The following is a 16,701-nucleotide window of genomic DNA, read 5'->3' as shown; positions in this document are numbered from 1 at the left end:
AATCATTACAAACCAATGACATCACAGATTATAACAACCATAAAGCAGTAACCAAAGCATAATAAACGAAATGTTTGAAAAAACAGGAGGAGGGAAGAGAGGAAAGCTCACCTCTTATTGGAAGAGATTTTTCAGGACTGCCTGCCTAACAGCCGAATCCTCCTTTGCAGCCGCCTCCAGGCAGTAGTGCCTCGTGAATGAGTGAGTACTGCTCCAGGTGGCCGCTCTGCAAATATCCTTTATGGATACCCCAGCAAACAGCGCTGTTGATGCTGAGACTGATCTTGTGGAATGCGCCTTCACCTGTCCTTGCAAAGGCTGGCCTGCCGCCTGGTGGCAGAAACGGATCGCACTTGTTATCCATCTAGAAATCCCTTGCTTTGACAAAGGAAATACTTTCCTTGGGGCTCCGAAAGCCACAAACAGCTGGAGTGTTTTTCGAAATCCCGCTGTGCGTTGCAGATAGAATTTCAAACATCTCTGCACGTCCAGAGAATGAAGTGTCCTCTCAGCCTGGGTTGAAGGTCGAGGAAAAAAAGATTTCAAAACCACTGGTTCATTAAGATGAAAGTCTGTCGGTACCTTCGGAATGAACTTGGGGTTCAATCGTAGGATCAATGTATCGTTCTTGAACTGCAAGAAAGGTTCTTTGATAGTTAAAGCCTGAAGCTCTCCTACTCTCCTTGCAGAGGTAAGTGCCAAAAGAAGCGCCACTTTCCATGATAGGAACTTTAGGTCCGCCTTATGTATTGGCTCAAATGGCGATCTCATCAGCTGAGCCAGGACCACATTCAAGTGCCACACCGGGGGTGGGGGCCTAACTGGCGGAAAGACTCTAAACAGTCCTTTCAGGAATTGTTTTATTACTCTTGCTGATAATAGAGAAGGGCCCGATCTCGTTCTTCTATACCTGGAAATAGCTGCCAAGTGGACCTTGATAGAAGCATGAGCCAGGCCTGCCTGTGCCAAAGATAGAATGTATGGCAAGAGTTGATGCGGAGCTGAAGAGAATGGATGTACTTTCTCTCTCTGGCACCACAAATAGAACCTCTTCCATTTCGCTCTATATGTCTTATTAGTGCTAGGAGCTCGTGCCTGCGCTAAAATGTTCCTGCATTCTTCTGAGATGTCTAAATCCTTAAACTCCCTGTATTCAGGAGCCAAGCTGTTAATTGAAGCGAGCTCGGGTTCGGGTGGAGAACCTGGCCGTTGTACATTGACAGAAGCGTCTGGTTGGGTTGCAGAAGAATGGGCTCTTTCTCCGATAGAAGAAGCAACTCCGTGTACCAAAACTGGCGAGCCCAGGCAGGCGCTATCAGTATCATCCTGCACCTGTCCATCTTGAGCTTCTTGAGGACTCGAGGAATCAGGGGAAATGGTGGAAAGGCGTAAACAAACGCGCCTGACCAAGACATCGAAAGGGCATTCCCCAGTGACCCTCGATGGTGTTCCCTGCTTGCATAACACCGGCATTTCTTGTTCCCTGGTGTTGCAAACAGGTCGATCGCTGGGGTCCCCCAACGGAAGAAGATGTCCTTGACCACTGTGCTCTCCAATTCCCACTCGTGCGAGACTGCTCTCAGGCGGCTTAGTGTATCCGCCTTCGTGTTGCATACTCCTGGAAGGTGTTCTGCCACGAGCGTGATGTTCTGCGATATCGCCCATTCCCACAGCATCTGGGCTTCCTGTGAAAGCAGTGGCGATTTTGTGCCTCCCTGCTTGTTGACGTAATGCATTGCGGTTGTGTTGTCCGTCCGCACCAGGATTGCCGAATTTGCAATCCTTGGAAGGAAAGCCAACATCGCCAATCGAATAGCCCTTAGCTCCAGAACGTTGATATGTAAGCGACGTTCTCCCGGAGTCCAGTGACCACTGACTTGGAGGTCTTGCATGATAGCTCCCCAACCTTGAAGGGAAGCGTCCGTGGTAATGACGTCAGGAGCCGGTGCAGCCCTGAAACTGAGTCCCACTGTGAGGTGCGATCTTTTCATCCACCATGAAACCGACCGTTTCATCTGCTGGGTAACCGTCACCCTGTCGTCGAACGACCCTTCCACTTGTCTCCACTGAAGGTCCAGTTCCTCCTGCAAGGGGCGTATTCGCAGCCTGCAGTGCGGAATCAATTGAATACAGGATGAAATCGACCCTAGAAGAGATTTGTACATCCTGACTGTTATCCAGCTTTTCTTCTGCAAGCGAGCGGCTGAAGACATGAGTTTCATCTGTCTCTCTTCCGATGGGAAGGCTTTGCACACCTGCGTATCGAGTATCGCTCCCAAGAACTTCACCGTACCTGCCGGTTGAAGAACCGATTTTTCCTTGTTGAGTTGTAAACCCAGATGAATAAAGAGGTTTAAGCACCTGTCCACTGCCTTTGATGCCTCTTGTAAGCTTGGAGCCTTCAGCAGCCAGTCGTCTAAGTATGGGAATACTTCCAGCGACTGTCTTCTCAGAAATGCTGCTACCGTGGCCAGCACTTTTGTGAATATCCGAGGAGCGGATTTTAATCCAAATGGGAGCACCATGAACTGGAAGTGACTCTTGCCTACTGTAAAGCGAAGGAAACGTCTGTGAGCTGGATGGATCGGGATATGAAAATAGGCATCCTCTAGGTCTAATGTCGCCATGAAGTCGCCTGGGTTCAAGAGGCGCAATATGTCCTGGAGTGAAATCATCCGAAACGACAGCTTCATGAGATAGGTGTTGAGCTCCCTTAAGTCCAGGATCGAACGCCACTTTTGTTTCGTTTTGCGGATCAGAAAAAGTCTTGAATAGAAACCTTCTCCTCTTTGTGATAGGGGAACGCGTTGGATCGCCCCCTTCTGAAGCATTTGTTGAACTTCCTTTTGTAGAAGGTTTAGATGTTTTGAAGTAGTGGCGTGGGGAGCTCTTGTAGGTGGAAATTCCTGGAATTCTAGTGTATGCCCATTTCGGATGATGTTCAATACCCACTGATCCGATGTTATATCTTCCCAGCTGCTCAGATGTTGTGATATCCTGCCGCCCACTGGAGATCCCAGAAGCGGAGGAACAGTTGGCAGAGTCAGGAGGCCGCTATTGACGCTTGCCAGCGTCCTTGCCCTGACGCCCCTGTCGTCCACGAGCGTTCTGACGAGAGAAAGACTGGGATTGTGATTGTCGCTGATAATACTGATTGCCGTACTGAGGTCTGTACGACTGCGACTGCTGCGAGTATCGTTGCTGCTGATAGCCTCCTCTTGGTGAAGTGAAGCCTCTTCCTCTTGCTCCACGGAACGGTGTTCTTCTATATTGTAGGTTTCCCAGAGCCCTTGCTGTCTCTGTGTCTTTCTTTATACCCTGTAGGGTCTCATCGACATGTTTCCCAAATAACATGTCCCCATCAAAGGGCAAGTCCAAAATCCTATTCTGGACCTCTGGCCGGAAGTAAGTCGCTCGCAGCCACCCTTGTCGCCGAAGAACCGCCACGCTGCCCAGAGCACGGAAAGAAATGGTGGCGATGTCCATCGCGCAGTCAATCATTTCCGAAGAAGAACGTTGCCCTTCTTCTAAAAGTTTCTGTGCTTCCGCTTTAGGGTCATCCGCTAGAAGATCCACATAGTGTGCCACATCACTCCACATCTGGCGGTCGTATCTTGCTAGGATCGCCAAGGCATTCGCCGCTCTGACCAATAAGCTAGCCATTGACGAAAAACGCTTCCCCGCGTTGTCTAACCTTCTACCCTCCTTGTCTGGTGGAGTTGTGAGGGTGGCCGAAGGATTCCGTGATTTCTTCTGCGCCGCCTGCGATATGACAGAGTCTGGTCTAGGTTGTCCAATCAAGCAGGCGGGGCTGTCATCAGGAGCTTTATATTTTTTCTCCAAGCGCGGAAGAGTTGGAATGACCGTCACTGGGGACTGCATCACCTTCTTTCCTTTCTCCCATATGTGTTCTACAATGGGAATCGAACGCACCGCCTTACGGTATGCCTCTTTAAAATCGTACAAGAAACAATCCGTAGATGTTGTAGGCATTGCTAGCTTAAAGCGTGCTGTGGCTCTTTCCATCAAACTGAAGAAACCTCCCACATCAACCGGAGGCGAATCGATCGGGTCTGGCACTGGTGAAGAACGATCCGGAGCTACATACTGGTTCCATTCGTTATCAGGGTCTTGATCCTGGTTCTCCCCTGTTTCACCCTCATCCGAGGTCTCTACTTGGACTTGTGTCTGCCGAGGATATTCCCTCTCATGTTCCTCCTGTGCAGGCGGTACTGACTGAGCTGCCTCCACCTGCGGTTGAACCTGCGCTTGACCTTCCACGGGTCGCGACCCTTGTCTGCTCCTATACTCCTCCAGCATTGCTCTTAAGTCTGTCAAAAGACTCATAGGCATCGTCACCATGCCCTGCTGTGGTTGGGTTTCCTGGTATGCGACCTGTTTGTGGTCGCTGCTCCTGCCGATAATAATACTCCTCATCTAGGTCCGAATCATGGTATTTTAGATTCAACTGAGATGGACTGTATGCATCCCCATACATCTCATTCTCCTCCTCCGAGTAATCCTCTTCGTCCAACAAAAGGGCTGGAGGTAATGATGGCACCTTTCTAGGTGAAGTCATATCTGGAGTTATCCTCCTCTTCCTGATGCTTTCTGTAGCACCTGCCGTCGACGGCGTTGAAAACGAATCCACCATCTCCTTATTTTGAATCGTCGTCGACGGGACCGTCGACGAGAGTCCCTTCACCGTCGACGGGATCGTCGACGGAACTGTCATTTTCGACGGGCTCGTCATCGTCGACGGGATCGTCGACGGAACTGTCATCGTCGACGGGCTCGTCGTAGTCGACGTGATCGTCACCGTCGAGATTGCCACCGTCGACGGAATAGTCATCGTCGACGGGATGGTCCTCGTCGACGAGGTGGTAACCGTCGACGTGGTTATCGTCGTCGACGCGGTCGTCAATCCAGTCTTCGTCGACGGCATCGACGTCTTCGTCGACGCTCTCGTCGTCCTCGTCGTCGCTGGATGGCTCGTCGACGACTGAGGAGACAAATTCACCACAGAGGCTTTAGAGCCTTTCTTGCCCACTGTAGAGGCCTCTACAGTCGGTTTTTTGAAGGACTTGGCTACCTTTTCCTGATGTGAAGGCCCCGCCGAGCTATCATCCAGTTTAGCCTTTTGCACCTGTGGTGCTTGCCTTTCCCTCTCCTTTACACTCACGTGAGGAGATTCGTTAGGCCCTGGCTTGCCAGACCTATCAGAGGTCCCACGCATAGCCTTTGAGGGGGGTTCAGTTGAAACCTCCACAGACGATCCACCCCTCTTCAACGATGTCTTAGAAGATGATGATCTGGCATCTTCCTCATCACTAGAAACCACTACCTCCTTTCTTTCCAACTTCCTGAGCCACAGAAGTAGCCTTCCTTCACGATCACGGAGGGTTTTCACTGACATCCTCCTGCATATACTACACCCCTCTGTCTTATGGTCAGGGTATAAACAGTATATACAGTCATTATGTTGATCTTCCATATAAAGTCGTTTTTTGCCACAAGTGGCACAAGCCCTGAAAAGGCTCTTCTTTTCCTTATCAGCCATGCTAAAGCTGAAAGAAATCCTGTCAGAAAACTGTTTAAATAGTACCTCAAGTAGAAGTTAGAGCAGAGCTCTAAGGAGACTCCATGTCACCAACGATGCAGTAGAAAATCTGAGGCTCTGAGCTTTCTCAGGAAGGTTCCACAGGGTGAGGCTGATCTGATTGGTTGCTACGGTGGCTTTTGGGTCTTTTTTACATAATGACGCCAATAGGCTATAAGATATAATGAGGCCTAGGCCTAATTTTTTACACCTATTATGGTGTATTTACCTAGGTGTGTGTGTGTGTGTATATATATATATATATATATATATATATATATTATTACCGAGGCTCCCATTCCGACGACGGGGAATGATACAAGCAATGGGAATCTATGAAAGTTCCAATACTGGAGTAATGGGGGCTGAGAGTAGGAGGGGAAATGGGATAGGGGATGGTCCTGTTGTGGGGAGGGGGAGTTAAATTAAGAGAGGTGTGTTCTGCGTGATTGTTTAGAGGGTAATGGGGACTGAGCATGGGGGGGGATGAAGGGGGGGATCTGTCGCAGTGAGTGTTGTCCTGGTGCTGGACTAGGTTAGGTGTGTTGTGTGTGAGAGCTGTGCTGTTAGGGGTGAGCGGAGTAATGATGCCCGCTGTAGGTGTGAGAGGAGTGTTGATGGTATGTGTGGAGGTCTGGGGGTTGGTAAAAGGGGTGGGGGTGTGAGTGGAGTATGAGGGGGAGCGATCTGTGTCTGTGTTACAACTGCATGGTGCTGAACTGGGATAGAGGGGTTGTGGGTGAGATGGGCGATCAGGGGTGGTAGGTGTGACCCTGATTGAGGAGTATGTGGCTGTGAGGTCATGGTCGGTGGGACTGGAGGGGATATGAGTGTTGGACCGCGGATGGGAGAGGTGCTCTTTGAAGGTGGGGAACAGGTTGTCTAGCAGTTCCAGGTTCCTGTCTGTGGATTGAGCTAGGATAATCCCGTTATTGTAAATGGTGATGGTGGCTCTGCCTGGAAAGAGTTGGGATGATGTGATGGAGAGAGTTAGGCTGTGAGCGGATTTCCTGGTGGAGGAGACGGTGAGTAGGGTGAGGAACGCTTTTCTCCATTGAACTCTGCGTGTGGTATGGAATATGATATCAGTGTTCAGGGATCCATTGACCGGTGAAAAGTAGGTGTCAGCAAAGGGCGTTTCAGGGTGTGACCTATGGAAGTTGTGTTTAAAGCGTTTAGCGGCTTTTTTGGTGAGTGACGGTGGGTAGCTGATTTTATATGTGTGATTGCCGATAGGATTCATGTTGCGATGATGGTTTAGGAGGGAATGGGGGAATGTAGTATAGTGGTACACATGTGCAGGAAAACAAATACATACAGTAGGTTACACAGTGCAAGAGTAGTACTAGTGATCAATCAGCATAGCCCACATGTAAGAGCGTGCAGGGAAACATATACATACAGTAAGTTATAGTGTGCAAGAGTGGCACTAGTGATCAATCAGCATAACCAGGATATACGAGTGTGCAGTATAGCAAATACATACGATATTACAGAGTAGAGCAAATATATAAGGCATTACAAAGTACAAAAGTGAAGTAAAATACTGGGAAAGGGTACAGATGCACGTATCAAGTTACATGGCTCAAAAGTGACCCTAAGGGGCAGAAGTGACACTAGTGATCAACCAGAGATGTATGGCTCAAGAGTGGCCCTAGGGGGCAGAGGTGACACTCGTGTGCAACCAGAGATGTATGGGATAGTAGTCGGTGCCTTAGAGAGAAGATTGAAAATGGATGCAGGTTGTGTAACTGTGCAATAGTGCAGGATACATTAGTAGTATATTAAGTATGAGGTAGCAGTCTGTGCATAACAGGAGAGAGAAAGTAGGAATAGGAGTAGGTTAAATTAGGTGTATATTAAGTATGAGGTAGCAATCTGTGCATAACAGGAGAGATAGGTAGGAAAGGGAGTAGGTTACGGAAATGTGCAGAGTAGTGCAGAATATAAGTGCAAGTATAATACTGATAGAATATAGAGATAGGATCCAGATACAACAATTTACGTGCGTCAAAACTCAAGAATCGAAAGTGACATTGGTTGTCAAACCAAAAAGTATGAGGTAGCAATCTGTGCATTTACAAATGTTCAAAATACAGGTAAAAGTGGCACTAGTGAGGAACCCAAATAATTCATAGAGAGGAAAAACAAACAACAAAATTACCTTTGCCATTATATCAGGATCAGGTTCCTCAACAGGGTCTGCCCATTCTACAGTCACTACATTTCCCCATACTTTTACTTTTCCACTCATCAGCCGCCGCCTTGCTTGTGCTGCTGATTTATGGTCCTCATACTCCAGGAAGCAGAATCCTCTATTCTTTTTCTTGTCATCTGGCTGATGATACAGAATGACATCCACCAAACCTTCTAAACATTTGAAAACAAAAACACAAACAATAGTTTATGTAGAGTTTTGAATAAATTCCACCAATGTATTCCCTTATTTAAAAATAACTTCGGCAGGCCACTGGAATTCTACAATTCTCCAGCCGATAGGTCTTCTGCATAATTATTGATACACCACACAATAAATCTGCGGATTTTAATTTTCAAAAAATTGTTCCCAGCTCTAACGTTACTGAAAATGTGGCAACACGTTGTTGAGCAGTGGAAGAACCTTAGCAAACTGACTGGTGAAAGGATCACTGGTCATTTTTCAGTTGCTTATTACGGTTTATGGGTGTTAAACTGCAACTAAGGAGGTTAAACCTTTGCCAAGACAATTAAGTACAAATAAAATAATGAAGTAATATCAAAAAATGTGGTGCATTGCGCTGCATAATTTGGTCTTTGCAACAGCATAATTCCAGGGGGCTACTGAAACCCAACATTAACAGGAACAATTACTTCAGCAAATAGTTCATCAAGGCTGTATTTCAACTGTAAACCGTTCCCGTATAGTCTGGACGAGTGCCAGGATGATTTTATACAAATCAGATTTATTTTTTAAACCTGCAACTCCAACCTAGACACATTCACTAGCTTGCTTATCCTACTCGGTCTATGTCTATGCCAAAAGGTAGAAGAAAAGAGGGGGGCTAACAGCGAGGAAAGGGAAGAGTAGGTTAGAACCGGATCTTACAGAAGACATGGGAGTAGTGGGGTAGAGGAGGGCACAGTGGGGGACGTCACAGTAAGGGAGAAAGGGAGCCTATAGTAGGGATTTGGCCTGGAGGGGAGAAAGGGGGCCCCCCCCCCCAAAAGTAGGAAATGGGAAAGGAGGGGAGAAAGGGGGCCCCAACAGAAGGGAAGGGTTGGGGAGAAAGGGGGTCCAACAGTTGGGAGTAAGGGGGCCAACAGAACGGGTGGGGCAGGGGACAAAGGGGCCCAACGTAGGGGAGAGTTGGGGCAGGGGACAAAGGGGCCCAACAGCAGGGGAGAAAATGGGCAGTGAAGAAGGAATATGCTACTTACAAGTATGCATCTGTTCTTGGCATGTAGGGCTAGTGACATTCATATCTATGCATAGATCGCCGCCTAGTGTTGGGTCCGGATGATTGCATATTGTTGTCCTGGAACAGTCTTCGAAGTATTACGAGATAGGTGGCTCCTCCCTCGGACTACAGTGCGCATGGGCATCCTCTCCATCCTCAGATTTTTCGCCATTGTGGCAGAGATGGAGTATAGTACAGTAAGAGATGTCCATGCAAAGAGTGAATGCTGCAGCTGCGACAGGCACCGGGGAGGTGGGTGGGCGATATGAATGTCAGCAGCCCTACATGCAAAGAACAGATGCATACTGGTATCAGACCTGCCAATATCTCATTCTATTTGCTTCGGACATCTGGTAACTTTCTTTAAAGCTCTCAAAGGGAAGAATCCCTTCCTCACCGTATAGGTGAAAAAGCGCACTACATCCCCTCGCCCTCCAATGCGCGAAGGCACCCGGTTCCATCCCCGGTGCAAAGTCTGGGTTGTCCACAATAGGCGTGAACGGAGAAGGGAACGTGGTGAGATCAAAGGGCCTGTTGGTGGCATCCCATATTCTCAGCGGTACCCTCGTGACGTACGATGCGTAAAGGTTCGGGGGGCGGTGTGGTCTGCGTAGAAACTGAATTTCTTGCAGGGGCCACCCCGCTACCGCCTGATCCTGGAATAGCCAGTGTTTATCTGACTCCCACCTGCTCCATTCCACCAGGTACCGTAGTTGTGACGCCTGGAAATACTTGTGAAGGTCTGGGACACCCAGTCCCCCAGACTTCGGCGCTAAAGTTGTCAAAGCCCGCCTCATCCGGGGTTTATGGCCTTGCCAAACAAAGCGGGACACCTCCATCTGCATCTGCCGTATCCATCCCCTAGGGGGCTGTAGCGGCAGTGCACGGAATAAGTACAGAATCTGGGGTAAGACTGTCATCTTGATTGCCGCCACCCTGCCGAGCCAGGATATCATCCCCTGGCTCCATCTCCCCAGTTCCTCTTTTACTTTCTTGCAAAGTGCCTCGTAATTAGCCGTAACCATCGTCTGCAACGTGGGCGCCAACAAGATACCCAAGTACTGTACATGGCGCCGTGACCAACGCAGAGGAAAACGCTCCTGTAAGTCCTGCCTCGTCGCAGGCGACAGGGAAACATCTAGTGCAGTAGACTTCCCCACATTCATTTTAAAGCCGGCTACTCCCGCGAAAGCCTCGAGTTCGTCCATACATGCGGGTAAAGCCCGCCTCGGGTCTTCCAACGTAAAAATCACATCGTCGGCATAGAGGCTAACCGTGTGAGGATAACCTCCCATTCGCACACCGGTCGCGTCCGGATTCTGTCGCACTCTTTGGGCAAAGGGCTCCATGTATAGAGCAAAAAGGAGAGGGGACAGTGGGCACCCCTGTCTCGTGCCACGCTCAATAGTGAAAGGTTTCGAGCCGCAGCCGTTGACTTGCACCGCCGCCGATGGAAACTTGTAGCAGTTAAACACCATGCATCTAAATTTCTCCCCTATGCCCATACGTGCCATCACCCGCTCCAGATATGGCCAGTGCACTCGATCGAACGCTTTTTCGGCGTCGACCGACAGTAACATCCTTTCCCCCGGGACCCGCGAGGCCTTTTCCAAGATGTGCACTATTCTTTTAGTATTATCTACAGTCTGTCTCCCAGGCACAAAGCCGGACTGGTCCGGTTCAATCAAACCGGGGAGGAACTGCGCCAGTCTCGCAGCGAGGAGCCCTGTATAGATTTTGAGACCAACATTTAAGAGGGAGATCGGCCGGTACGAGCTACACTGAGCCCTGTCCCTCCCGGGCTTGGGTATGACCGTCACCGTGGCCTGTAGGAGATCCGGCGGGATAGCACCGGGGCTAGTGAAAGAGTTAAACAGCTTGGTCGAAATAGGCGCCAAAGTTGAGCAAAACGTTCTGTAAAAAAGGGTGGTGTAGCCATCTGGGCCAGGGGCCTTCCCGTGCTTAAGTCTAGAAATAGCCGCCACAACCTCCTCGATCCGTATCTCGCGCTCTAGGTAGTCGGCTTGTGTTGGGGCCAGGGACGAGAGAGTCACCGAGTCCAGATAGACGTCGGTCTCTTCCATCCGCGCGTCCCCCTCCGCCTACAACTCAGAGTAGAATTGGCGGAAGGCATTAGCTATTTCAGCGTCACCGGTGACCAGCTGCCTCGCCCCCGCCGCAAACTCTTTAATTTGACGACTTTGGTGCACAGCCCTGAGTTTGGCCGCCAGTAAGCGCCCGCATCGATCCCTCCCAGTATAATAGGCATGTTTTAGACGTAACGCCGCGTATTCAGCCCTGTCCAGGTCCAAAGACGACAGGAGTTTCCTCGCCGCCTTCAGCTGTCTCCAAATCCTGGGGGCCCCAGTGCGGCGATGTACCTGTTCTAGTTCCCTGACTTTCTGCGTGAGCTCCTCCCGCTTCAATCGCCTCTTTATTTTCTGCCGAAGAGATCGCTATGAAGTCTCCCCGCAACACCGCCTTAAGAGCACCCCACTGAGTCACCAATCGGGTGTCAGAATTGGAGTTATGCAGTTGAAAGTCTTTCACCGACTGTTATGCGCTGCACCACTGTCTTTTTGTGTAGGAGAGTGTCTCGAAGGCGCCTAACACCACGTTGAGCTGGGCCCGACGGGGGAAGGAAGGTCCCTGAGACCGGTGCGTGATCCGAAAGAGAGACAACTCCCATATCAGAAGCAGTGGCCATGTCCCGGACCGGACCAGTGACCAGCAGATGATCCAACCTTGCGTAAGTCTTGTGTGCATGTGAATAGTAAGAGTAGTCTCTATCTAAGGTCAAAGATCATGAAGATCCAAGTCAGCTAACTGTATTTTCACCGCGTTCGATAACTCCCCAGTCTGCGGGTGACGCTGCGCTGATCTATCCACTGATGAGTCGAATACCATGTTCAGGTCCCCCCCCAGAATGATGTGTCTGTCCGGTGAAGCTGTGACGTCTACTAATGCCGAGTGAAGAAAGCGGTTCTGCTGCTCATTTGGGCTATAAATCGTCCCTATGGTAAACTGCAGGGTTCCCAGTTTAAATCTGTAGGCCAGGAGCCTCCCTTTCTGTTCTATGAGTTTGTGCAACACCTCTCCCCTGAAGGACTTGGACACTAGTATAGCCACCCCGGCCGTCTTAGTTGTATTGGAGGAAAAGAACTGTGTGGGGAAGTGACGGGACCGTAACCTGTGACAGTCACTAGCCAGCAAGTGAGTTTCTTGAATTAGACAGTTGTCAGCTTGAGTGCTCTTCAACAGTGAGAGGATCGCCCTCCGTTTCGTGGGATTGTTTAACCCCTTAACATTCAGGGTCACTACCTTCAGTCCCGCCATACCAAATCAGAAAAACTCTGCATCGGCGATGGGACCGAAGCACAAAGCACTGAAAGATCAATCAGATAGGCCTGTGAGTTCTGACGAAGCTGAGTGAACGCAGCAGAAACACTGGACAGGGCTGCCCCAAACTCCCCCCTCCCGGATCCCGCGTCCCCCAGTCCCCAACTCCCCCATCCCCCTTCCAAACTCGGCCCCCTCCCTCCCCCTCCCTCCCCATCCACTTCAACCCCCCCCAGAATCCTAGTAATAATAGTCCCAGTCCTGCCCCTACCGGACAAGTCTGCGGTAAATCACCTCAGTGGACGTCCTGCCACAAGTATCCCCCCCGCCCCCACCATTCCCCAAGCCAGCTCCAACAGTGATGCAGTGTCATTCTCCCCCCGGAGCCATGTTACGCGGTCAGTGCAACTCCACCTTCGGCCGCCGTGTCCCTGGAAACCGTTTGAATGGCATCTGCCATCCCAGCTCTGATAGTGGGTGAGCCCGGTCTCCGTGATACAGTTGATGTCCTGCGCCTCGAGACTCTCCGCCATCCCTCATCAGTAGTGAGTCGTCTCCGCGGTGTGGAAGATTCCTCCTCTTCCGCGGTGATCCCCAACACTTCGCAAGTGTCCTGAAGGGATCTCAATTGGTGCGTTACTCCATTCCATCTGAAAATGAGGCGGAAAGGATGCCCCCATGAATAGGGCGTGTCATGCTGCCGCAGGAAGTCCGTTGCTATGAACGCTTTGCGCTTTTGAAGGGTAATCGTGGAGAGGTCCTGATATAGGGCCACCGGGTGACCTCGGAACGTTACCGGTTGTTTCCTCCGTGCCTCGGCCATGATCCGTTCTTTCAGCAGAAAATCGGGGAGGAAGGCCAGGATGTCCGGGGGAGGCCCTGTTGCTCGCCTTGGTGGACCCACCCTATGAGCCCTGTCGATTCTAATGAGGAAGTCCTCCGACTCGCCTAGAATGTCTCGGAATAGCTCCCGCAGGTATTCGACTATGCCAGCGTTCTCCTCCGTGGAAGGCACTCCCCGTACCCGTATGTTGTTCCTTCGTGATCTATTCTCTAAATCCTCATTGTGCAGTTGAAGGTCCAGGTGTTGATCTCTGAGGCGCAACACCTCCTGCTGCAGGTGCGTGATCTCCTGGTCCTGTCTCTGCGTGGAGCTTTCAACCGTGGCCACTCTCTCGCCCAGGCCATCCACTTCCAGACGTATTTCACACACCTCCCCTGCTACTTCCTGCTTCAGGGCGTGGAAGTCTTCCCTCAGCGTCCCAAAGAGGGACTCTAGAAAGGATCAGGTGACCGGGGGTTCTCCACTGCACACCACTTGTGAGCTGCCGGCCGCCCCCGGTGATGTCTGATTCTTGTCACCCCTGCCTTGGGATTTGCCAAGCATCTCAGGGAGAGTGCGGTCACCCCTTTTGTTGCCTTTCTGTCCGGCCATCCTGTCTGCGGGCCTGCTGTTCGTGCTTGACTCGCCTCAACACCCAACGCACTCCTTACAGGACCAGTCTCTAAGCTCCAGCGTGCGTCACCAGGGCCACCACAGCCACCACCACTGCTTCCCCGCACAAAGCGCGTGTTGCAACACGGGTCCGAGCCATGAGCGGGCCGGAGAAGTCCTCTACGCGGCCCTACTACTGTGTCCCAAGCAGCCGCTGCTTCGTGTCACCTCCCAGTGTCTTGTCAAATCTGCCTGCCCTCCACAGGATAATCCGCGCCCCGGTCAGGCCAATGCGGCAGCTTCCTCTTGGCCCTGGGCTGGTGAACCGTTCTCTCTAGGCCTGTGACGTGGGTCGGTGGACTCCGCTATTCCCCCGGTGTCTGCGCGCTTGTGGGGGGCCCCCAATGTTCAGGTTCTGAGGTATTGGACCCCCACCTTCCCCCGGCGAGGCCCCTCGTCCGGACCGGGCGTCCCCGTGGGCCCCAGCTGCCTCCGGCGTGCTTCACTCCACCCACGGGCAATCTGCGGGGTCCGTTGCTGCTATATCCGGGGCCGCCCAGCTCGCTGCTCTCCCGGCCTCCTTGGCACCGCGTCTCGGGTGCGCTACTCTGGGCTCCTCAGCTGGGGTCACAGGAGCGGCTCCGTGGACCGCAAGTACCGCTGCAGCGCCGAGTCCCGCCACTGCCACCAAAGCCGCGACTCCGCTGCTCCAACCTCCGCTTCCTTCCGGCTAGGACGCAGCCTCATGTGTCCGAAGGGCAGGCACTAGGGCAGGCGCCGCCCCCGGGGCTCCGCTCTGCTCTCTCAGGTCCCCGGCGCTCACCACTGCAGGGCCACCGACCTCACTCACCCCCGCTCCCGGCCAGGGTCTCGGAAGTGCCAGGCATGGCGTCACCTGCAGCCGTGTCTCGGCTCCGGCCCGCTCCACTACTGCGTCTCGGGGTTCCGGAGGCCGGGCCCACCGCCCAGGGCTCTCCAGGCGGCGGAGAGTCCAGACCACAGATCAGCGATGACCGGAGGCTCTCCTAGCTGGTCCCACTCTCCCAGGTTGTCGAGGGGGCGGGGCATTGAGAAAATGCTTGGTTTAGAGGCTTAGGGCCTGGTCGGGAGCGGGAGCTCGGGAAAGACACGTCCTCCTACTCCGCCATCTTGGCCACGCCCCCTGCAATCCATTTTTAAAACATTGTTTATATATGGTTATTCATGTGATTAATGTCTTCGTTTTTAAAAGTCCTTTTCATTCCTTTTAAAAGTTCGTTATGCCGCCATTTTAGTGATTACTGCAGTCAGCTGTTTTAAAATAGATGATGGAATTCAAAATCTGTGACTATTTGTTTAATGACTTTTCAATTTCGACCGGTGTTTAAAAGACTTTCTTTTGTTGGGTTTTAAATTTAAAAAAAAGAAATGTTACTTAAAATGATTTATTAAATATTCACACAAACTTATTTTTAAATACTTTTCAACATGCTTAATATATTTATTTCAGACTTTGGTTTGTCATCCGAGTCTTCTCTCATTGTTTGACCTTGTTCTTAGATGCTAAAATTAATGTCTTTGTGCTTGATACTTGTTAGGGAAGTTAAAAGATAAGAACAGCCTTTCAAATTACTGTGCTCGATTGTGCACGCAGATGGACATAGAATAAACATGAGGGTTTAAAAAATATTAATTGCATGAAGTTTAAAATGGCAAATAAAAGGGATTTAGTTTTGTTGTTTAGGAAGTAGTTATACAAAATTTAGTGGTTTAGAAATGATCGTTGTAAAACATTCGTGGTTTAGGAAGTCGTGGTTCAGACAGTAGTTGTTTAGTCATACAATCCTAGTGCTCATGTGTGCAGGCGAGTCCCCTACTTAAACCTGCCATGGAGACGCGCAGAGGCGACGCGCAGCGGGAGCGCCGTACTCGCGCCAGAGTCCTGCCCGTCTGCGCCCGTCAGCGCTAAGGAATCGCTTAGCGCCAGGAACTCTGCATTGTCTCAGATCAATGGAGGTAGGTACTCGAGGGAGGAGCTTCTGAGTACTCGGCATTGGTCTCCACGTTGTACTTTGGGAATGGTCGACCCGCTGTGTGGATCTTATAATGTGCCTGTGGTCATTTCTCTCTGAAGAAATCTGCCCCTACTTCAGCAGTAGCTAGTCTCTCCTCGGAGGTATCTCTGTCTACAGAGGCGAAGGCTCCCCGTGATCTTCTAGTCTGGAGTCTAAATGTCAGATCCTTGGCTAAACATCATTCCGGTATCTACGATCTTATTACCGAGGGGGCCCCGGACATTCTTTTAATGACCGAAGGAATATGCTACTTACCAGTATGCATCTGTTCTTGGCATAGAGGGCTGCAGAGTGGTACATTATGAATAGATCGCCATCTGGTGTTGGGCTCGGATGATTGCACTTTGTTTTTCTCTTGGAGTCTTGTATCTTGGCGACTCCTCTTTTGGTTGGTAATGCGCATGGGCATCGGCTCCATCCTTCGATTGTTTTGCCGTAGTAGGGTTAGATGGAGTAGTATGATAGAATACAGATAGGAATGCCCATGTAAGTGTATCTAAATAAGATAATGTTGGAACAGACACAGGTTTCCGGGGAGGCTGCGAGGGCATGTACCACTCTGCAGCCCTCTATGCCAAGAACAGATGCATACTGGTAAGTAGCATGTTCCGTTCGAGGCATATGGTACATTATGAATAGACTATACAGCAGTTCTCTCCCTAGCGGTGGTCACCCGTGTCTGTTGCAACTGTTTGAAATAAAGTCTTTAATACAGCTTGTCCCACTCTAGCTTGTTGTGTTGTGTGCACATCTACACAATAGTGCTTTGTGAAGGTGTGCGGTGTAACCCAGGTAGCTGCTTTGCATATGTCATCTAGTGGAATGTTTCCCAAGAAT

At 50.6% G+C, this 16,701-nt stretch overlaps 1 protein-coding gene across 6 annotated transcripts in view; it reads right to left on the bottom strand.

Moving 5' to 3' along the window:
- HNRNPR (heterogeneous nuclear ribonucleoprotein R) overlaps positions 1–16,701 on the bottom strand; it is a 340,992-nt gene that overhangs the window by 80,817 nt on the left and 243,474 nt on the right. For all 6 annotated transcript variants that reach the window (XM_086957668.1, XM_086957669.1, XM_086957673.1 and 3 more), the window contains one exon: positions 7,764–7,969. In XM_086957668.1, coding sequence (XP_086813794.1) covers positions 7,764–7,969 — 206 coding nt within the window. The remainder of the gene's footprint in view (positions 1–7,763; positions 7,970–16,701) is intronic.

Source organism: Lissotriton vulgaris, chromosome 2_1 (genome assembly GCF_964263255.1).
Source record: "Lissotriton vulgaris chromosome 2_1, aLisVul1.2, whole genome shotgun sequence".
NCBI classification, from domain to species: Eukaryota; Metazoa; Chordata; class Amphibia; order Caudata; family Salamandridae; genus Lissotriton; species Lissotriton vulgaris.
This window is presented reverse-complemented; position numbering and strand designations above follow the sequence as displayed.